Source organism: Podarcis melisellensis (assembly GCF_964234715.1).
Source record: "Podarcis melisellensis genome assembly, chromosome: 14".
NCBI lineage: Eukaryota > Metazoa > Chordata > Lepidosauria > Squamata > Lacertidae > Podarcis > Podarcis melisellensis.
The window spans coordinates 48,245,805-48,268,436 of NC_138546.1; the positions used below are offsets into that span (position 1 = coordinate 48,245,805).

A 22,632-nucleotide genomic window follows, 5' to 3' on the forward strand; every position below is an offset into this window, starting at 1 on the left:
CTTTCCAGTTCCAGGCTGTCCACCGTCCACCCCACTTGAGCTTTGTAACTGAGATTACTTTATTGCTTCCCGTTTTGTGCTTTTTATTTTCCTTATGATCCAACCTGCTGAATGACAACTTCCATCATCCCTGGCCATGCTGGCTGGGGCTGCTGGGAAGTGGAGTCCAGTAATACAAGGCCACAGATCTAGACCAGCTTCCAACCATGGCCAGGATTGCTTATCTTGCTACTGGTCAGGCAGTTGGCTGGCCACACAGAGAACCTTATCCAGCTCAGGGCTGTCTCATGGCGCAGGTGGCGATGGGCATCCTTGGCCTCCCTGCTGCTTGGATTCCTTTGAGGTTGGATGCATGTAGATTTATATACAGTGGTACCTCGGGTTAAGAAACTTAATTCGTTCTAGAGGTTCATTCTTAACCTGAAACTGTTCTTAACCTGAAGCACCACTTTAGCTAATGGGGCCTCCTGCAGTCGCCGCGCTGCCGCCACATGATTTCTGTTCTCATCCTGAAGCAAAGTTCTTAACCTGAGGTACTATTTTTGGGGTAGCGGAGTCTGTAACCTGAAGCGTATGTAACCTGAAGCGTATGTAACCCGAGGTACCACTGTACCACCCGTCACCCCAAGATCTGAGGGCGGCTCACAATATTGTAGATGCTTAATTCAGTCCCGCTCTCTTGTCTGCTATTAGCTTGCTGGTGTTTCCCTCTCGCGTTTCTCTTTTAAAAGTTACTTAATGTTTGATTGTCCATTCCTAGGCGCCGCTGCTCCAGCGCCCACACCATTCCCCAGGAAGGGGCAGCGGGGCACCCACCTTTTTTTGCGCTCCCCCGACACTGCTCCTCTCGGCTTCCCGGGCCCGACCTGAGCCAGGAGCGGAGCTGCGACTGCGCCAAAGGGAGCGCGCGAGAGAGGCCGGCGCAGCTGCGCTTCTCCGCCTCTCCTCTCGAGCAGAGCCGAGGCCGGGCGGGAAGGAGCTGGCCGCTCCCGGGGCCGGAGAAGGGGCAGCGACGCAGCTTCCCTCCCCCCCCCCCGGCCAGACCTGACCCGAGAGCGGAGCTCTGGCTGCGCGTTGGAGCCAGGCTCCGGGGAGAGAGACTTAAACGCACAGGGTCCGCGCCAGGCAGGCATCCTGCGCCCGGTCCCCGGACTAAGCTGGGCGGCCTTTGTCCAGGGCCGGAATTAGGTCTGATGAGGCCCTGAGCCCTGAAGGTAATGGCGCCCTTTCTATGTCCAGCTGTCCTTTGTCCACAACAAATGGTCGCTGTTTTTTGTGTTGAGTATATGCTATATGGTAATTGATGGACCTAACAGGTATCTCAAGCCATTTGCACATGTTTCCAAGCGACCAGTCTATGCTTAATTCAGTCCTGTACTCTTGTCTGCTATTAGACAAGCAGAATGTAGGCACCCTATATATAGAAATGAGCAAACCAGTGATATTTTAGGAGCAGGTTAGCAGGCAGGGCCTATTACTTACATCATAGGAGCCTACATGACACACAACACTGTTGGTGTATGTAGGTTTTATTTTATTTGATTTTTATCATATATTTTGGACATGGACATCCAGGTGTTTTTTTCCTTTAATTTTTTTAGGGGCCCCCAAATGTGTGGTGCCCGAAGATATAGCTTGTTTAGCTTAAGTGTAAATCCGGCACTGCCTATGCCCATGGATTGTTTTGTTTTCAGCCAATGCAAGGAGAGGAGGGAGAGTACAGACTTTGCAATAAGCAAACATGCAACCAAAGGGTCGTCAGGTGGGAGTTTGACCAATTTGACCAATGGGGAATGAGCCACATGAAGGTCCCTTCAGCAAGCCCAGCTGCCTCTGGGAGCTTCAGGAGAGCAGGGTGTGATGGATGGCTCTTGAGATGGCCTGCTAGGAGTGGCAGCAGACGGGGAGGGGGCACTTTCTGGTGACAGCGTCTAGGACAAGTGTCTTTGTGTCCAGAGGAATGTTGTAAAATGATATATAGGGAAGCCTTACATACCACAGTTGTGGAGAGAAAAGGACTTTCATTGCAGTGTGGGAGCTTGTGACCCTTGCAATAACACAATTGCATGTTCTGAATCTACAAACAAACCTTTGTCCCAATAAGTTGACAGATAAACCAGTTCAACAAACATCCCCTCTCTAAAGACATGGCGCGGGGAGCTGATTGTTGTGGGAATCCGGATGTGTCCCTCTGATGGAAGCCTGAAGACATGGTTTGGAACTTCATATTGTGTTCCCACAGACAGCTTTGGAGACTGAAACAAGCCTTTTGGTCCCCTGCGGTCAGGTTTGAAAATGAATGGCATTCCAGAGTCAAATGGCACAGATCACGGTTTGACAAATGAATAATTTGAGAATGAATAATGTCAAGCTTAAAGAAATGCAAAATGTGGCTCCCAAGCGATTATGGTATTCAACTAAGTTTTAATCAGCATTAATTGCACACTTAAGTTACTGAACATGACTATTTTATTTATTGATTGATTGTATTTCTATAACACTCTTCATCTGAGGATCACAGGGTGGTTTAAAATATAAAACCAAAAAAGTAAGAAGCAAAATAGTAAGAAGCAAAATCCACACCCCCACCTTAAAAGGCAATAAGTTAATAGGTCTACTCTGAATCAAACTTCGTTGCAACCCTTTAAAGGGTGTTTCTGGCATGTGGTTCTGTATACATGGCTGTAAATTTTAATTGATTGATCAGACAGATTGAGAAGCCAAACTTTGATCAACTAAAAAGGTGTGATTAATGAACCAGGCAGCAGATTAGAAAAAAATGTTTTGATACAATAAATAACATGGTATAAAACTGATATCAGTGCATACTGTGGATGAGGATGTCTGCAAAGGGTAGAGCTCTTAATGAAAACCAAAATTCCACCTGTGGAGCTGTGGCAACAAAAACGTGGAACCTGAGGAGAGTCCATGATGCTGTGCTTTCTTCCCCCCGATGAACCAAGTGTTTTACGAGAGGCTAAACACCTTCTGTCCTGACCTAGCTGAACTGTGTGGCTTTGGGCATGTGACTGTTCCAAGGATCTGGAACCAACTTGCTAATCCTCAGGACTGTCACACCTTGACCTGCCTGAGCCTCTTACGTGTAATGTATTTCTGACGTTTGCAAAAGGGGATGTCCTCCATGCCAAAATGCAAACCTTTAAAAAGAGTTGTTTTTTCTTTGTTCGGGGTCCTTCACCTTCTGACAGGGGAGGGGAGATAACTCTGTTGCAACAGATAATAAAAGATCAGCTTTGCTTTCACCGGATTTCTGCCTCAGCTCATTAATCTCTGACCAGTAACAAATTTGGGGAGTTGGGCCATCAGAAGTCACCCCCTATTTTCTGGTAACACTAATAACTGAACACACCCATAATTCACATGGCTGTAGTATGTTGTTGCTTTGTTTAGCTTTGAAACCTAATATGTTGTCAGATTACAAACTGATGCAATTCAAGAGGTTGTTCCCCATTCTATTGCCAGTTTTGCTGGAATCGTGTCTGTCTGATACCCACCCAGTCCCCTGCTACTTAGGAACTTTCCCAATCTGGTTCATGTTTTTTTTTCTTCAGTCTGAGGCTATTGGATTGAAGTGTCAGGAAGAGAAAGGTGTGAGTTGTGGCAGAAGGGACAAAAGTTCCTCTGAAAGTGAAAAAAGGGATTTCTCAAAGTGTAAAAGGGATTTAGAAGCTGTATGAGTGTTGAGAAAGATGCAAGATTATAAATAATATGGCACCATTAAATTAGTTGAAAGGAATATGAAGATAAGTGAAAATATATGAAAAGTTAAACTTTGGTTAAATAATATGTTAAAATTAAGCTTTTAAGATAGGGGTAAAATTATTTAACATTTGGGACATAATATCTGAAAGTTATAAAATAAGAATTGAAACAAGGTGATAAATTGCTGGACAAAGTTTGATAAACTTGGAACACAGGAACGAGAGACGTGAGGAAGTCCAATGAAGTGAAGAAAGTATGATTATTGTAAAGTTATATGTCATTTTGTTTCTTTTTTATATTGTATTAAGAAAATCTTGAATAAATGTCTTATAAAAAAAGGAAGTTTTTCTGAAAGTGGTCATAGAAAGGTTTCCTGCAAGTGGTTGTAGAAAGTTGCCAGAAAGTGATTGTAAGTAGAAATATGTAGCTTAGGACTCTCTCATTGTAAATAAGCTGGTTCATTTGGGGCTAAAGTAGCCCTGTTTTCAGGCATTTACTGCCGGACTTATGGCTCGCTTGCTGTACTGTTTGCTCAAACTTCACCCTTGTGGAAAGGTCCTTTGGTGTCAGCTTTAGGACTGCGGGAAGGGAGGATTGTGTTCTGTTTGCCTACAATGTGCTTAGCCTGTTTGGTGGATTAGATTGGCAGGAAGCTTCCTGAAAGTGAATAAACTGTAATTTGTTTGATGTTAGTCCTGAGCAAAATGTGAGTTAATATGGCTATGGTGTAGTGCAGTGCTTTTCAACCATTGTGCCGTGGCACCCTGGGGTGCCTTGAATGTTGGTCAGGAGTGCCATGGGCAACACTGGCCTCTGTCCCTCTTTCTTTCCTTCCCTCTTCTGATGCCCTCTTGTGTCTCTGCCTCCCAAAGGCTTGCACAGCTGTTTGTGCACGAGCCCTGGTTACAAGCTTCCCAGGTGAAGGATGCCTCTGGGTCTGGCCAGGGGGTGCTTCCCAGGCCCCTGTGGGGCAGTGTGAGGAGGCACCTCTCTTTGGGGGCAGCTCAGAGACCAGGGGGGTCAGCAGCAGCTGCCCAGAGGACTCCAGAGGAGAGAGGAGAGGAGGCTGAGGGAACACTCCGCAAGGGAGGGTGTTTGAAAAGGGTGAGAGGCTGCCAGCTTGGCATACAGGGGGTGACATAACTGGGCTCCTGAGACCCACAGGGGTGCCGCACGCACAAAGAATGTAGTTGGTCAAGGGAGTCGTGGACTCAAAAATCTTGAATGCCTCTGGTTTAGTGGATATTCTGGAACTGCTGTTCATATTGTAATTTGTATTGTAAACCCGATAACAAGGTTTCAGGGACACGTTTTGTGTCTTCCTGCGAGGGGCAGCGTGGGCATGTTTCAGCTCTCTAATGGAGAGAGAGCTGCCTACCAGCAACTTTTAACTGTTATATACTGAGTTGAATAGGATCCAAAATGCAGCAGTCTGATTGGTCCTAGAAAAGTAGGATCCAAAATGCAGCAGTCTGATTGGTCCTAGAACAATAGGATTCAGAATGCAGCAGTCTGATTGGTCCTAGAACAATGCAGCAGTATGATTGGTCTGCAGGAGCCACCCAATCCAGCTCCAGATGGAAGTGAATCCACAACCTGATTGGCCTACAGGAGAATTCTGGAATTAGCCAATCACGTGCAGCCCATTGTGTAAATAATGTATATAAAGCAGATACTTTGGGGAAACTTTCATTCCTCCTCACCATTATGAGCTGAATAAAGACCATGAAATCAACTCTTGACTCCAAGTATATTTCATTAACCTAAACTGTAAAATTGCAAAAATTGTCTTTCTCAGTCTGGGATCTTATTTAAGATTCCCTAGGGTAACTGGGGTCTCTGAGCCCCTCTTTAAGACTGTGCATTTTTAATCGTCTGTTATGCGTTGTGTCAAGTGGTGGTGGGGGGAATGTTCCCGGTCCTTAATTGTAAATCGGCTGGTTGTTTTGGGGGGGGGATCTGGGTTAGCCTTGCTCTCAGGCTCTGTGTGCTTCCTGAGCATAAAAGCTTTAGGACTGTCAGGGGAAACAGTGCACTTATAATGTGCATATTGTGCAGTGCATTTGTTTATAATGCATTTATCCAGCTGAAGGGTCAGTGTTTTTATTCCACTCTCCATTGTAGGTTAACAGCCTCCCATAGAAATGCATTACAGAATTCTGAAATAAAATAATTATATATACAGTTCAGGGGCTACCACAGCTACTGCTCCCCATAAATGTTAAACAACTCTTTATTTGAGATGGGACTACTTTAAACCTGTAGCCCTACACATTTGATTTGGAGGAAGTTCCATTTAGAACAATTGGACCTAATTGTGAGTAGGAATATATAGGACTGCAGTTTAAGAGAGAGAGAAACAGACACTGTTATGAACCCACTTTTGAGGATTATGATAAAAAAGCCACTTGTAAACATTTAAAAGAACAAAGGGACAAATAAAAGCACCCCTCCTGCTGCAAAATGATCTCTGTCTGAAAACTAGACTGGAGAGGAAAGATTAGAAGAGAGGCTGGGGTGAAAAAGTCAGAGAGCAAGACATGGTTAGATCAAACATAATCAGATGAAAATCCTCATCATTAACAGGCTTAGCCTATGATCAACTCCAATTATGGCAAACCACAGTGAGAGGTGGGGAGGGACTTGGGTGGCCCAGCGCCAGGAGTGCGTCAGTTTAGTAGAAGGAAACACACCAAGCACACCGGCTGTGCCACATGCAAGAATACACAACCCAGTCAGATGGACAGGGTATTAATATTATTGGTATTAGTATTATTAGTATTATTGAAAATAGAGGATCTTGCACCTGTGGCTTGTGGGGCTTCTTCGAAATAAAAAGTTATACCTACCAGCTCCAGATCCTTACAAGGCCTTCTTTGTCCAGTCTCTCTTCTATCTTGTTTTCACCTCATTCCGTGAGTAGCCATTGTCACCCTACTGAAGACTCTATAACAGTGTGGTCCAAAACCACATGCGCCTGCGAAGCCTTTTTAGTCATCCTTCAGCAACATTGAAGAAAAAAACACCTTAAAGCCTTACAAAATATTGTTGTCATGTGTTGTTAACAAAAGAACATAATCTTTCTCTGCATCAAATTTGTTTAATAATTAAATCTATTAATTGAGTGTTTAATTACAAACACTTTACAGTTTGGAAATTTAATTTGCTGTTTGTCTTGTGGCCCATTTTGTATGAAAAGTTGGACCGCCGTGCTGTATAATGTGGTCTCCCAAGCTCTCTCTCTTCTCTCCTCAAACCCTTATAAGGAGGAGAACCCTTGGATTGTTCTTGAAAATGTGAAGGTGGTATGTCAAGTTCTCAGTTGTGGGGGGAGGACACATAAGGCAGCGGCAGGACATATGCTTGGCATGCAGAAGGTGCCAAGTTCAATCCTCTCCCCAGTAATCTTCAGATAAGCTCAGGCCTCATTCCAGATTGGGGGGGGGGGAGTGTTCTTGCACCAAGTGCCCTCAGTGAGCCTTTTCCAGCACTGACCACCTTTTTGCTTCCCACCACCAGGCAAGCACATTTGTGAGACGGGCACATGTGCATATTAACTGCATCCATACCATGGAAAGTGTGCCTACTTTGGCCTCCGAGGTGCTGGTTTGGGGTCCCCAAAAGTGAGTTCAGTGTAGGGGAAGTGGAGCCTGAAAATGAAAGGCACATTGCTGAACTTAATGAGCAAGGGCTGAGATTTCCCCCAAGAGTTGTGCACTGCAGTGTTTCATTTTCAAATAAAAATGGAATGCTTCCCAAACAGAGCACACTAAGTATGCTCTGCAGCTCTAGATGTGACCAGGGAGGCAGGTCCATCCCTGACATCATTTGTTTGGGGGCTGAGCTGCTGAGAAGCCAAGGCTGGCAGGGTGGAGAGCCCGTAAGTCATTAGCAGGAGTGTCTGGTGGTGTACGTGTGTCTCTCTTTGAAGCCAGCTTGCTCCACGGAAGGAAGGGCAGGCTGCCCTGTGTGAATTGCATAAGGAGTCAAAAGGCTTCCCTGGATATGTCGGCCACAACTGCAGCTGTTCTTCTCTCTCTCTTCCTAGAGGCTCACCTTTCTGCACAGGCACCTGTCAACGGTAATGCATTTCGAGCCTTCTTTCCTGTTCTCCCTGTTCCTAAAGTACTGTAGCAGTAATGCATGTGGCAGTTGGGAAGCTAAGCACTAACCGAATTGCATGTTTTGCATTTTATTGCCATTTCAATCTACCTTTTACGTTCTCCCCCACCCAGCCACTACAGCCCAGCCTGCTGAGAACAACTTTCCAGGCAGCTGATTAAGTGGACTCTAGCCTATTGCATGAAAGCAAGTTGTGCTCTAATAAATTGTTTAGTCTTTAAGGTGCTGCAGAACTGTTGGCTTTTCTTCAAGAAACCAATACTTCCTTTGGAAGTTCCTTTCAGATGTCTTAGTGGCCACACTTGATGTTCTTAAGTGCATGCAAGAGACGAGTGTTTGCATTTGCTTGCTGGCAGTACCCAAATGCTTACACTGCATCCTTAAGAAATATTGATAAAGAATATATTCCTGGAGGGACTGCAGAAACCGGCAGGAATGACCAACAGCTCAGACCACACAAGATGTGCTAATAATATTATACACCAGTGTTTTAAACTTCTTCACAGGTATTATCATCTTTACAGCAGCCCAGTCAGGTTGGCTAGTAATAATATGCCCATTTTGCAGATGTGCTGTGAGGATGACACTGTGGGAGAAGGCCAGCTTGCTTAAGGCAACCTCTTTATTGATTCATTATTTATTCACTACATTTTTATCCTGCCCAAATAAGTGAAGTTTGTTGGACTGTTTGCAAGATAAATGTTAAAGCCATAAAATTCAAAATAAAATGGGAAATCTAAACCAGTTAGGAACAGTCACAGATAGAAACAAAACAAAACAAAAGCAGAAGACAACAGTGGTACAAGGTTCCTAAAAGCTCTTGCACTAGGGTTGCCATATTTCAAAAAGTGAAAATCCGTATAGAAAAGTTGTTGAGCTTTTTCTTGTAAAAAAAAAATACTGTATTGGCCCAAATATAAGCCGCACCTGAATATAAGCTGCACCTTTAAAATTGGGGTGGGGGGACCCTGAATATAAGCCGCTCCAATCTTTGCTGCTCCTGGCTGCATAGTGGGAGGGGGGAGCTGTGCTGCATTTTCCCTCCCTCCCTCTCTGCCTTCCCTGATGGGGGGGGAGAGGACGGGGGGGGACTACGCATGGGGTGGGTGCAGCTTTGCTGCGCTTCTGACGCTGTTTGCCCCACGCTCCTGGATGCATACCATAAGTTCGCAGATATAAGCCACAATTTAACTTTTTATGGTTGGAATTTGGGGGAAAAGTGAGGCTTATATTCAGGCCAATATGGTAATAAAGCGTTTGGCCAAAATCTGCACTTCTGACATGGGTTGCCATACATTTGTAGGGTATATTTATTCCCACAGTATTGCCATTGTGGATTTTCCTGGACATTTCAGCAATTTCCACCCAGACACTTTCCAACAGCTGAATCCTGGCTATGTCCGGGAAATTCTGCATGTATGGTAACCCTAACTTACACAGTGAAAAGGAACAGGTAGTGATGGAAAGAAAGGCCCTCTGGCTGGGACCCTGGAGACAGCAGGTAAACCTGGGCTTGGTTGGTTGGTTGTGAGATTTGGATAATGGCTATCCTGTCTCACAGCTCATACCTGTAGCTCCTACAAGAAATAGTCCCTGTTCCCGTGCTTTGTCTCAACTGGTTTTAATTCCAAAGTTAATTGTTGTAACTTGCCCTGGGATCTCCTGGTGAAGGGAAGGTAATAAAGTTAACCACCAACACAACACTGTGCTGAATCAAGAACTTAGGGTGATTGTACTGGAAGCTGAAAATACAGGCATAAGAAGTGTGTGCAATGATAGACACTGCAGCATGTTGCCTTAGTGCTCACTTGTGTGTCTTGTAGGTATAAGTGCTTGGGGGAAATGCATCCAACAGATATTTAACTGCTATTGGTCTGGGGAAAGTGGATAGGACAGGCATCCTATGAGTAGGATGGCTACTGTGAGTAAGGAAATGTCATAAAAGGAGCCTGTGTGGTATAATGGTAGAGCAGAGGGGGTCTGTTGCTGCTGAATTACAGCTCCCATCAGCTCCAGCCAGCATGGCAAATGATTAGATCATGGGTAGGCAAACTAAGGCCCGGGAGCCGGATCTGGCCCAATTGCCTTCTAAATCTGGCCCATGGATGGTCCGGGAATCAGCGTATTTTTACATGAGTAGAATGTGTCCTTTTATTTAAAATGCATCTCTGGGTTATTTGTGGGGCGTAGGAATTTGTTCTTTTTCCCCCTTCAAAATATCGTCCGGCCCCCCACAAGATCTGAGGGACAGTGAACCACCCCCTGCTGAAAATGTTTGCTGACCCCTGGATTAGATAGTTGGATACAAGATTTTGAGGGCACCATGTTGGCTGCCCCTGACAATTCAAATTCAAATTCCCACTCAGCCGTGAAGCTCACTTGAATCAGTCTCCATCTCTCAGCCTAACCTGCCTCACAAGGTTGTTGTGAGCTCAAAATGCAGGGACCACAGACGCAGTGGAGGACCTTGGGGTCTCAAATCTCAGCAGCGCCCTGTGCCGCCACCTCCTCTCACGTTCCATTCTACATCATAGTTGCGGCACCCCTGTGGCATTCCCAAGGCTCCACACCCAGGGCGACCAAACAGGTCACATTCCCCTAAATCGGCCTCTGCACGTACACTACCTTGAGCTGCACGGTGCGTGGACAGAAGCAAAATGATGAAGGCAACGCTCCAAGATCTTCCCCCTCCCCAAAGGCAGAATAGGGATGATGATGTGTAAAACAGGGTTGCTCCAGATGTTGTTGGACCCCCAACTCCCACCAGCCGAAGCAGACATGGCCTGTTTTCATGGTGGGTGGGTTGGGAGATGCAGAAAAAGAGCATTTGGAGGGCAATAGGCTCCCCATGCCTGATTTACAACCCATAGCAAGTAGGGGCCACTGCAATTCCTATTTGTTCTTCTGCTAGTTACACTAATTGAAGATATTTTAGTCTAGGAAACGACAACACACACACACACACACACACACACACACTCCAAACACACACCTACAGAAACTGAGCTGTATTCACTGTAAACTCAAAGGCTGCTGAATAATGCTGCTGTTCAGAAAAAGAGTGAATTCTTAACAGCTTCTGTTACTCTTATTCCTCCACACTTTGCTTAAAGAAAGAAGTTGCAACAGCCCAAAGCACACTGAGCTCAATGCCTGGAGCAGTTTTAACTGGAGAGAGGGATTAGAAATTTTAAAATAATGAATCAAAGAAATAAAGAAGGGCAGTAAGAGTAGTATCTCAGTTGTGTTAAAGCCCTTGGTGTTTAATACAAAAACCTTCTGGTTGCTCCCTCTTAAACACACCAGTTCTGCTGTTGAAACAAGAGACAGAAGTTCTATTGTGAAAGGAGGGGGAGGCAGGGACACCTGTGTGCTCTTAGGAGGTTTCTGTGGGAAGGGAGAGAGGGAGGGGCACTGGCTGCTCCTTCTTCTCACGTACGCCATGCACACAAGATGTTTGCTGCAAACAACCTTTAAAAGCCCAAAGTATGAGAGGTTTTCAACACACGCACACACACACGAGAGAGAGAGAGAGAGAGAGAGAGAGAGAGAGAGAGAGAGAGAGAGAGAGAACATACCTCAACCTTCATTCTGTTCTTGCATGAAGATGACTACAGTGGATTTATTTATTTATCATCATCGTTATCATCATTATCATCATCACACCTTTCCTCCAAGCAGCTCACAGGGGTATACATGGTTCTCCTCCATCTTCACTTTATCCTCACAATGGATGAGTCTGGGCTGGGCTGCGTTGGGTGACAGTGACTGGCCCCAAGTCACTCAGCTTCATAGCTGAGTGGGGATTTGAACCCAGGACTCCAACAGTCAGTTCAAAGTGTTGAACATCACACTGGGTCATCATCTCCATTGAGCTATCCAACTTTCCACCAGTTTTCCCAGGACAGTCATTAAACTAACTGGGCTATAACTTCCAGGATCCTTCCAGATCCCTCTTTAAACATTGGTGGTACATTGGCAACATTTCCAGTCCTCAGTAATGGAGGCTGACCTAAGTACTCAATCCTACTCAAAACAGACCCACTGAAATTAATGAATGGACAAGTTAATCTTGTCCATTAGCTTCAATGGGACTGCTCTGTGTATGGTGAGCATTGGATATTGCTAGGTACGTGTGTGTGTGTGTGTGTGTGTGCGAAAGAGAGAGAGAGAGAGTTCACTGTCAAGGAATAAGGCTGCCATTCTATGCACACATACATGTGAGCAAGCAGCACTATATGGTTTGGGATTTATTTCTGAAGAAATATTTATTTATTTATTCATTTATTCATGCATTCTTTCATTCGTTTAAGGTCCCCACTCTTTAGCAAAAAAAGAGAAAAAAATAGGTTCGCAGAACAGCTTTCAAATTACTAAACATAGTCCCAACTCTCAGGTTTCCAACTTAGAAAGACATCATTCAATGGGAAAAAGAGATTGAGAGAGAGAAAGAATTAACCAAATTCTGGTTAAATTTCTTAGTTACTAGTTAATTATAAAGTATAATATGTTATACTTTTATACACATGTTTAGCTATAGTACTTTATTTTGTATATGTTCTAAGTTGTATCTATTTTATTTTCCTTCTAGGGTCCAAGTGGTCTTATATGGGTAAGTAGTGACTTTAGGTCAATACATTAAATTGTAATTCTTTATCCTATTTGTTTAATGTCAGGTTAGATCTAGGGAGGTCTCATTTAGTTAATAGCAGGATCTGTTTTGTTGATCTAATGTCTACATATCTTCCATTCATCCACACAACAGGGCACATCAGGTGATAACAGCATGTGATGCCATGATGTGGTACAGATATCATAGGAACATGTTGTGTCACATGAAATCAATTCTTGTTCAAAGAGGTAGGCTCAGTACTTGGCTAACTACCAGGTCAATTGGTTGACCAAAAAAGTAAGTGAAGGTAGAACTTGTGCGAATATATCGATCTGGCCCTTGATCGATAGAGCCGCGACTTCAGACAGCTTTACGATCCCAATCAATCACTTACAGCGGTCCGGCACGCTTCCTCCCAAGCTGCGCAATAACTCCTGCTGTCTCTTCTCAGTCACGGCTTTTAGCAGAGTAGAAACACAGCGTGTAAAGCAGTCTCACTCCTTGTAAGCACACATAGACAGATTCGTCTATTTACAGCTCTTTATTAAAACATTACAGCATCAAAGTCCGTCACTGCTGGCAGCCATTGCTGCAAACATGTCTCCCTCTCAGATACGCAGAGGGAACATCCTTCTCCCCTCAGAGTCACAGGGGGAACTGAACAAAACAGGGAATAGCCCCGTCCAGCTTCTAAAGCTTCTGTCTCCGCCCAGCTGTAAGCTGACGTCAGCAGGTGACACACACCAGGGAATTTAACCAGTTAAGTTCTGAACTATAACACCCCCCCTTGTGTCCCTGCGTGATACCTGTGCAACATCTTCAGTAACACCTTGTGAGATCAATCCCTTCCCCAATGCCTTGTGCCCTCCCTTGGCAAACCTGTTTGGCATTTGTGGAACCACCTCACAACTCTCAGAATCGCACTGTGCGAAACTTACCCACGCACCTGTGGCCTGATACCTCTCTGGTGGGATACCTTTAGTTGTGCGACTGGACCTCCTAGGCACAAACTCAGGTGTTCCCTCTGACTCACTTTGATCAGCAGGTGTGTCCTCTGCATCATGGGATTCTCCTTCTGACTTAAAGCGTCTTCGAATCCTCTCCATTACACTCACAGGAGAACTAGGCTCACTTTTGGGCACTCTCTTAACAACTTGTGGAGATGCCACATCCTGCTCCTGACCCTGGTCAGTGACCTGGTCGTCATCAGCAGCCTCAGCTTCTTCTTCCGCCTCATCAGAACTGTCTTCTGGATCAGAGAGACATTCTGAGAGAACATCACGCCTGACAAACATTTTTGGCTTCTCACTCTGCTCTAAGAACTCAGCGTGTTTACTGATCAGCACCTTACTCTGATCACCTGACGGGTAAGCAAATCGCCATGCACGGGCTTCTGGCTCATACCCACAGAAGATCATTCTCTGGACTTTGGCTCCATCTGGCCCTTGCAAAGCTTTAGGCAAAGAGACAAGCGCAGGAGTCCCAAACGTCCGCAGAAAGTGAACCTGGGGTTTTCGGCCATTTAACAAAGAGAACGGTGTGTCACCTACCAGTGAGTTGTAGACACGATTCCAGGTAAATGACACAGCCCTCGTAGCCTCCAGCCAAAACTCAGGAGGCAACCTGGCTTCTTTCAGCATCACCTGTGCAGCCTTAACCAGAGCTCCACTTCTCAGCTCTGCCACCCCCCCTAGCTGGGGTGAAATAACTGTGTGTCGTATCCCTTTCTGTTGAAAGAACTTCTGCAAAGCAGAACCAGTGTACTTAGCATTTCTGTCACTGATGATCGCTTGAACCCTGGTGGAGAACCTCTGTTCCACCCCCTCAATCCAGCTCTTGATCAGCTGTGCTGCATCCTCCCTGGATTTGAGACCGTGAGCCCAGGAATTCTGCGAGAAATCATCCAGAAAAGTTAGCAGAAACCTGCCCCCCCCCCCCCAGACTTGGTTCCTTGACAGGACCGGACAAGTCTATGTGAACCAGCTCAAAAGGTTTGGTGGCTACACGTTCCACCTTTGGGTAACTGCACCCTCTCACCTTTGCCTGCTTGCAAGTGTCACAATTAATGGCACTTTGACAATTTCTAATCTTACAACCTGTAACAACCTCAGGTAACGCCTGCAAATCCTCTAAAGGATTGTGAATCGTTCTCTGATGCCATACACATGCACATGTAACATTATGAGCGGGAATTGTAGCACGCTGGTTGGGAACTGTAGCACGCAACGCTTGTGCTTTCTCAACCTTCCCCTCACCTCCAAGAGACGTTTTAAGAATGAAAAGATCATTCTGTCCCTTCTGCACTTTGGCCAGTAACCTCCCCCCTCTGGAGATTGTGCAGACATCATTTTCAAAACAAACCTTGAACCCCTTATTTAACAAATAAGGCACAGATAACAAACAGTGATGAATCTCTGGAACAATACAAAAATCCACCGTCTCCTGTAAAACAGAAAGATAGGCATTAGTACACTTGGAAACTCTAGTTTTCTGTCCATTCGCGAACTTAATAGTCTGTCCCTTCGGAACTGCCGTGCAATTCCACCTCTCGACTGCAGGGGTCTCTGGAACCATGTTGCGGTTAGCTGCAGAGTCTATTACAAAGGCCATCTCGGAATTTTCCACTCGGCCGTCTTCGAACAATGCCATGCTTGCAGAAACTTGATAAGACTCTTCTCCCGGGTGCTTTGCACGAACACCTGCACGCTTGCCTGTCTTCCCAGGCCTGTTGCCATGGAAACCCGCCTGGTTCCCATGAGAAGTGTCCTTCACAACATCCTGCCTCGGCTCTCTGCTCCGGTGGGGGCTACTGCCACGCAGACGTTGAACCCCAGTGGAAAAACACTGCCCGGGGCTCCTCCCAGCTGGCTTGGCCTTCCTCCTTCTGGAACGGCGCCTCCCACCAGCCTGGCCCCCCCTGAAGCTGCTCTTCGCTTCAGCACAAAGCGAAAGTCTTTTAAACTTGCCTTTGGAACTCTTCGCCCCCCCGATCTGCTCACTAGCGCTCCTAGAGGCCGATACATCGGGAACAGGGCCTGCCAGTCCAGCTTCTCCAGGACTCAGTCCATCACACAGACGTGTAGAAGCATTATAACAGCTCCCCAACACTGTCCCAGCCCCCATTGGGCTTTCTGGGCATCCTTCTGCCTCTCCAGGGCTTCCTTCAGGGCTCTGGCCTTTCGCTGACGCCTCACACAAGCCCTTCAGCAAATTCCAGGCAGCCCACGCTGTCGTTACGCCCTCCAAATGAGGCCTCAGTGATGCATCAACGCATGCTTTGAGCATCTCCAGCTCTTGTTGCAGCCTCTGGCTATCTTCAGCCAACACAGCCCCACAGCTTGCTTCACCTGCTCCAGCTGCTGGCCAGCTAAGGGGTATTTCTTTTGGCTCCCACTGGTTTGCTTCCCAGAGCCCTTCAACCAAGAACCATCCCCTTATTCTTCTGGACCACGTTGCCCAACTCTTTAGAGTTAGAGGCTTCACCGGCATATCCTGGCTTTCAGCCATCTTCTCCCGTTCTCCCGTTCTCCCAAGGTGCCCCTCAAGCTGTACTTACTCAGTACCAGCTGACTCCGGCCTTCCTTTGCGTGGAGAAACGTCTTGAGCTGCGTCTCAGCTTCCAGCTTTTAGCTGCTTTTTAGCTCCAGCTCTCTGTATCAGAAGCTCTCATTGCCTCTCGGAAGCAGGCAATTAATCATTCTTGCTCTCCGGCATCCACACAGCTCCCGTTCCGCTCCTCAGCCGCAGACCGCTGACTTCAAAAACATTCCTGGAGCTCACACCGACTGCTTTACGAGCGTTGGCTGACCTTCCATAACCTGTGCGAATATATCGATCTGGCCCTTGATCGATAGAGCCGCGACTTCAGACAGCTTTACGATCCCAATCAATCACTTACAGCGGTCCGGCACGCTTCCTCCCAAGCTGCGCAATAACTCCTGCTGTCTCTTCTCAGTCACGGCTTTTAGCAGAGTAGAAACACAGCGTGTAAAGCAGTCTCACTCCTTGTAAGCACACATAGACAGATTCGTCTATTTACAGCTCTTTATTAAAACATTACAGCATCAAAGTCCGTCACTGCTGGCAGCCATTGCTGCAAACATGTCTCCCTCTCAGATACGCAGAGGGAACATCCTTCTCCGCTCAGAGTCACAGGGGGAACTGAACAAAACAGGGAATAGCCCCGCCCAGCTTCTAAAGCTTCTGTCTCCGCCCAGCTGTAAGCTGACGTCAGCAGGTGACACACACCAGGGAATTTAACCAGTTAAGTTCTGAACTATAACAGAACTTACCAGGCCACTGCTAGGTGACAGACCACACAAGTACAGTGGTACCTCGGGTTACATACGCTTCAGGTTACATACGCTTCCGGTTACAGACTCCGCTAACCCAGAAACAGTACCTCGGGTTAAGAACTTTGCTTCAGGATGAGAATAGAAAACATGCTTCGGCGGCGCGGCGGCAGCAGGAGGCCCCATTAGCTAAAGTGGTCTTCAGGTTAAGAACGGGCCTCTGGAACGAATTAAGTACTTAACCCAAGGTACCATTGTATCTGAAAATGAGCTGGGGTAGAAGGCAGCGGCTGGCTGGCGGCAAAGGTGTATTGTGTGGCAACAACATTGTGCCCTGTAAATGGAACATCTTTTTGTTTAGTTCCTTAATGTTGAGTCTCAAGGACCAGGGCTTTTTTTCACCCAGAACTTGCAGGAACTCATTGGCCCATGTGTTAAAGCCCAGAAATGGAAATCCTAATGTGTTGTGTCAAGTGAAGAGCTGGAAAAGGTGTTTGGATGCCTGGTGTTTACTAGCTACTGGACATCCCTTACCTGCTTTGCTGGGTAGAAACACTCTAAGACAGGTGTCGGCAAGGTTTACTGGCCATGGGCCGGATCATTCCCACAGACGATCATCTGTGGGCTGGATTGGCGCAGCGCAATGCTGGAAATCACTTCTGCACATGTCCACTGCTCTGAAAATCGCTTCTGTGCACACCCAGATGTCAAAAATCATGCCTGCACAGAAGCGATTTTCGGCATCTGGACATGCGCAGATGTGATTTCCAGTATCTGCGCATGCACAGATGCGATTTCTGGCACCACTCAGTGAGTTGCAGCGCCGTGCTGGTTTAGCGCAGCACACGGGGGACTCGCCGAGTGGGTGGCTCAGTTCGGGAGTGGCTCTTGGGCCAGTAAAACGGTCTTCGTGGGCCACATCCAGCCCAGGGGCCGCATGTGGCTGACCCCTGCTCTAAGAGGTGGACTGTGGCTGCAAAGGAGACAATGAAGTCTGAATTATGCAACTGGCTAAGGGGCTTCAAGGATATGCCATTTGCATGTGGGGTGAACTGATGCAGGTTTATACACAGGCATGATATCTATGGTCACTTCCAGACTGCCAGTATTTTGTGGGAGGGGTAGAAGGGCTTTCTGGAAATTTAGGTTTATCTTATCTTATCTTATCTTATCTTATCTGTTTGTTTGTTTGTTTGCCCTCAGTGTAAGCTTTGTGCAAGGGAAATTAGGATGAATATTCAATAACAGGAGAAGCCTTATCTGAGTGCATGGCTGTTCCTCCGTGTTTTTATATTTGTAAATATGCAGATATTAAAAGCACACATGAACACATATGCCCATATCATACTCTCTCTCCACAGGGAAATTGACCTTGTAAGACACACTTAGGGAGCTGCATTGCTTCAAGGTAGCCTCCAAAGCGAAACAGCTGCATGGCACAATTTCCCCTTAGGGGAAATCTGTCTTGGAATTATTGTTTTTTTCAAGAGACCTTTGTGTCACATGGGAAATGATGCAGAGCGTTTGCTGTCTCCGCTGCCCAGCCCCACACAGTTCATCTTTGTGTAGAGTTATGACTTGCTGAAGCTGCTTGTTTCTCTCCTGTAAGAGCTTCCCAGTCCAACTTTAGCAAGCATCAGCTCTCAATTCCTTTCCTTATTGCTGCAGGACATTTCCATTTATCTGAGTCAGATAAGGAGCTCCCCCCCCCACCCAGGTCCTGCCCTCCATGTAGGAAGCTTGCAGGAGACCTTTGCACATTTAAACCCATTCCACTGTTTCTAAAGACGTAGAAATTGTGTGTACGTGCACACACAGGCACCTCAGGTATATAAAGGTTGAAAGGTTAGGGTTTCATCTGCAGGATGTGATTCTAACAGGTCAGGGCAAGGTTGTGGTGGTCTTTGGAGCAGAGGGGGCAGCAAGAGACAATTCTGTTCTGCTGGCAAGGCAAGGAGAGGAGAGAGAGTTGTTGCCATTAAGTGTTTATCTTTCAAGGAGCTTTTATTCTCCCAACTCCACTTTTATCCTCACAACTCCACTAGGTGGGCCAGGGGCCAGGCTTAGAGAGAGAGAGATGCATGTCACAAAGTGAGTTTTATGACTTAACAGTGATTTGAACCTAGGTTCTCCCTGCTCCTAATCCAAATAAGGACTCATCCATCTGGCCCACTACTTCCCCCCTGGAAAACCCACTCTTTACCACTGAATTGGAACAAATGGCAATTAGGTTTTCTGCGGATTTCTGGTTGTTCCGATTCAGCAGTAAAGAGTGGGTTTTTCAAGGGAAAGCTGCAGGGCAAAACCACTCAGACCTGTTCTTAGAAAGTGGGGGAGAAGTGGGAAACCGCTCAAACCCTTTCAAGGCATGGAACGAGCGTAACACTGGGCAGGCCATAAGGCTTGTCTCAAGAAGCAATTGTCTGTATAGTTCCCAGGGCAATATATACCTGCCTATTCACATGTCCAAGGTTCTTTTAAAAACAAACAAACAAATTTTCAGGTACACATTTTCCACAATTAAATATAAAACCATACATCCAACGAGTTCCCTTCTCCTCCTCCGATGGTTCATTGTACTTTCAAAATTAGCTGCATATTCTATTTCTTCCATCTAGTTTCTCCCTTCCCATTATATCTTAATCTAAATTATACTGTTATTCTATTTCTTCCATCTAGTTTCCCCCTTCCCATTATATCTTAATCTAAATTATACTGTTGAATTTACAATCATCCTGCTAGCCTTTTCACTTGCTTACAATAGTTTTCCAAATGGGTCCCTAAATGGATGTTTGAGTTCAAGGTATTTCTCGAATGTCTGAAGAGGCTGAAGGCTACTGGGCGAGACAGGCCAATGGTCTGACCCTGTGCCCTGCATCTTCCTGTGTTTTGAAACTGGATTCCTTTATTGTCTCCCTGAGGTTCTTCTGATGGGGAGCGAGTGTGGCCCAAGATGTTCCCCTTTTGTGGAGGAGTATTCCAGTCTCCAATTGATTTTCACAATGACGTTCTCCAGTATGATTCAACTCTTCTGCCCATAGAACTGGAAGGCTACAATGTCTCCCCCACTGAGGAGTTTATTTTGACCAATAATGGACATTCAGGTAAGGGAGGCTAACATGGACAGAGAAAATTGAACTATTACTATCATTACATAATGACAAAGAATACTATTTAGCACTTGTGCAGGACTTTAGAGTGTTCTGATTGTTCTCAATATATATTTTCTCAATAATAATAATTTCTAATAATTTATTATCTCTCTTTTTTTTTTTAAAAAAAAAGATAACATAGGCCAGCCTTATTCCCATTTTGTAGACATTCAGGGATCAGCATGGATAGGATTTGGTTGGGTTTACAGTCTTCACCACACTGCCTATTTATTTTGGCACATAACTTTGGATCTAGTTTTCCCTCCTGTGTGGAGGTGTTGTCACACATATTGGTTCTGTGCCCATATGTGTGTCTACACAGGTGGCCACTCAAAGAACCTCAGTTACAAGTTAAATGACTTGCTATTGGTGACGATTATGACGGTCTTAATACAGCGCTACTAATAGACGAAATAGCTCTAAAACCACAAGGTGTACAACTCTCACCAAAGCACAGTGAATAATAACTGCCTAGCGTGTTAAATTGGGTTTGGCAACCAAGGTACAATGTTCTTCTTCCAAGTTTAGAGGGATGAGCTGCATTTAGTATTTTGTTTCATATTCTGGATATTAGCAGCAGTCAGAATATGGAAAAATACAACTAGCAGAGGAACAGGATGCTTCAAAACGTTGCTAGTTTGTCACCCCTTTAGTTTCCTCATCCCAACAAAAATGCAGATGATATTCAGAATTTCCTTCCTTAGTAATCTCCATCCATATGCACATAGTAAGTTCTATCTAACTTCCTTAATGTCTATTGTGAATTATTCCCTTCTGCAGCAGGTTTGATGACAAAATAACTCTCTTCCTTCAATGGCTGCAAAGATTCTTGTTGCCTCTGCACCAGTGTGAAATATAACCCTTTTAAAATGCATTAACATCCCAACATTAATCCTTTGAGGACTGTGATATTAGCCAGTGTTAGTACTAGGAGCCCCAAATGTAGATCTCAGTTTAAGGTCTTGCCCCAAAAGGTGAGAGCAATCTGAGCTGCACCCTAACTTGGGAAGCTACATCTAGGATCAGAACTGGCAGAATTCATTTGCCTCTGTACATATAAATTAGCATATGCAATTTTATGTCAATATGTGCCGTGGACCTGCACTGAGTTTTGCCCCTGCATTTAATACTCTCATGTCGTGTTGTCTCCCTCTCCCATCTTCTCCTCTCCTAGTAAGAATGAGTCTTTCTCAAAGCATGCGCATCCGGAGCCTCCCTTCCCACTATTCTGCCGCTCAGCTCCATTTACACTGGGGAAACCGGAACAAGCAGGAAGGCTCTGAACACACAATTGGTGGGAGGCATTTTGCTGCTGAAGTAAGATTTTTAGGCATTCAATCTATTGCTCCTTTCAGAGATCTATTTATTAATTTATTAAAACATTTTATGCCACGTTTTGGCCCTACAAAGGGCACCCAAGACAATTTACAATTAAGATCCAACAACAATTAAAATTGAAAGGCAAGATTAAAATACACTAAATTTCCTGCCTTATTTTTCCTTTTCCTTATGAGGCTGGAGAAGCAGACTGCTAGTTGCTCCCCTCTGCTGCACAGCACAGCTGGATTTGTTCATCCCAAGTTTTGTACGTCACTTTTAGGACCTTTTCTCAGGTGGAAAAGCAGCTAATATTTTTAATATACATATTTTAATCAAACTTATTAAGTAAAGAAAAATATATTTTGAGTTTCACAACTTTAATAATAATAAAAAAGTTTATTAGCTCTTCAAGAAGTTGCATTCTATTTCATTCCCCGATATAGTTTTCCTCAGGACAAACTACAACCCCCACCTTCTCTAAGCAACACATTTACAAATCTTGTAGCACCAAATCATAACACAAACAAGTTCCAAATGATGCCAGAAAAATCTTTTTTTCCTTAAAGATTCAATACATGGTGAACTATCATATCTGTTAGCAGGGAGAAATCTATGCCAAGTGTAACTATTATTTTTTTACTACAGCTCCCATCAGTCCCAGCCAGCATGACCAAAGATCAGGAATGATGGGAGTTGTAATCACCAATATCTGGCAAGCACCACATTGGCCACCCTGGGATGAGGGTGCTCTTAAGAACTGCTGATTGATCCAAATATGCTAATAGGTTTTGCAATCCTAGTTTAGATATTTATTCTACAGAACTGCCTGGGAGGACCAATCTGAACACAGCACCACAATCCATTCCATGCAAGGGTCAAACTAGGCTTGCTTTCACCTGGGTCAAAGACTCAGTTTGGCATGCACACCCATTCATTTGTGCACACGCATGCATACACACACACACACACACACACACAGGCTGGGAACCTCAATGGCACCCCTCTGGAGGCTTCACCTGTGGCAAAAATCTAGCTAGCCCCCCCCCCCCGCTATGACACTGTTCTGTGGACGCCACAAAGAATTGCCATTATGTTCAGTTCCTTCAGTTCACAACCACAAAGCTGTTTCATGTCTTGCACTAATTATAAGTCTAGCAGAACACATGGATGCCTGCCATGAAGTATAATTCAAGGTCAATTACAAGGGACTGAGAGCGATACATCTTGGTTCCTGAGGCAGAAAACCCTAATGGTGTGATGTTGGCACTCTTCCCCATCCCATATTCCTTGCTGTTAACAGGGGGCATCCAAGTTGCCCAGAAGCTCTCCCACATAAGCCACCTCATTAAAATGCCATATTCTTGGTAGACTGTACCCATCAGACGGATTTCCCCTGTCTTCCATTCTGCCA

General features: G+C 45.4%; 1 protein-coding gene across 5 annotated transcripts in view; it reads left to right on the forward strand.

Annotated features, from left to right (window-relative positions):
- The first annotated feature begins 900 nt into the window (after positions 1 to 900).
- Positions 901 to 22,632, forward strand: part of CA12 (carbonic anhydrase 12) — a 33,645-nt gene continuing 11,913 nt past the window's right edge. For 2 of the 5 annotated variants that reach the window (XM_081887782.1, XM_081887786.1), the window contains exons 1-4: positions 6,711 to 7,804; positions 12,437 to 12,457; positions 19,671 to 19,853; positions 21,076 to 21,218. In XM_081887782.1, coding sequence (XP_081743908.1) covers positions 7,729 to 7,804; positions 12,437 to 12,457; positions 19,671 to 19,853; positions 21,076 to 21,218 — 423 coding nt within the window. In that variant the 5' untranslated portion in view covers positions 6,711 to 7,728. Of the gene's footprint in view, positions 1,189 to 6,710; positions 7,805 to 9,867; positions 9,889 to 12,436; positions 12,458 to 19,670; positions 19,854 to 21,075; positions 21,219 to 22,632 lie in introns of those variants that run through there. The other 3 variants (XM_081887784.1, XM_081887785.1, XM_081887783.1) reach the window with 3 other exon arrangements.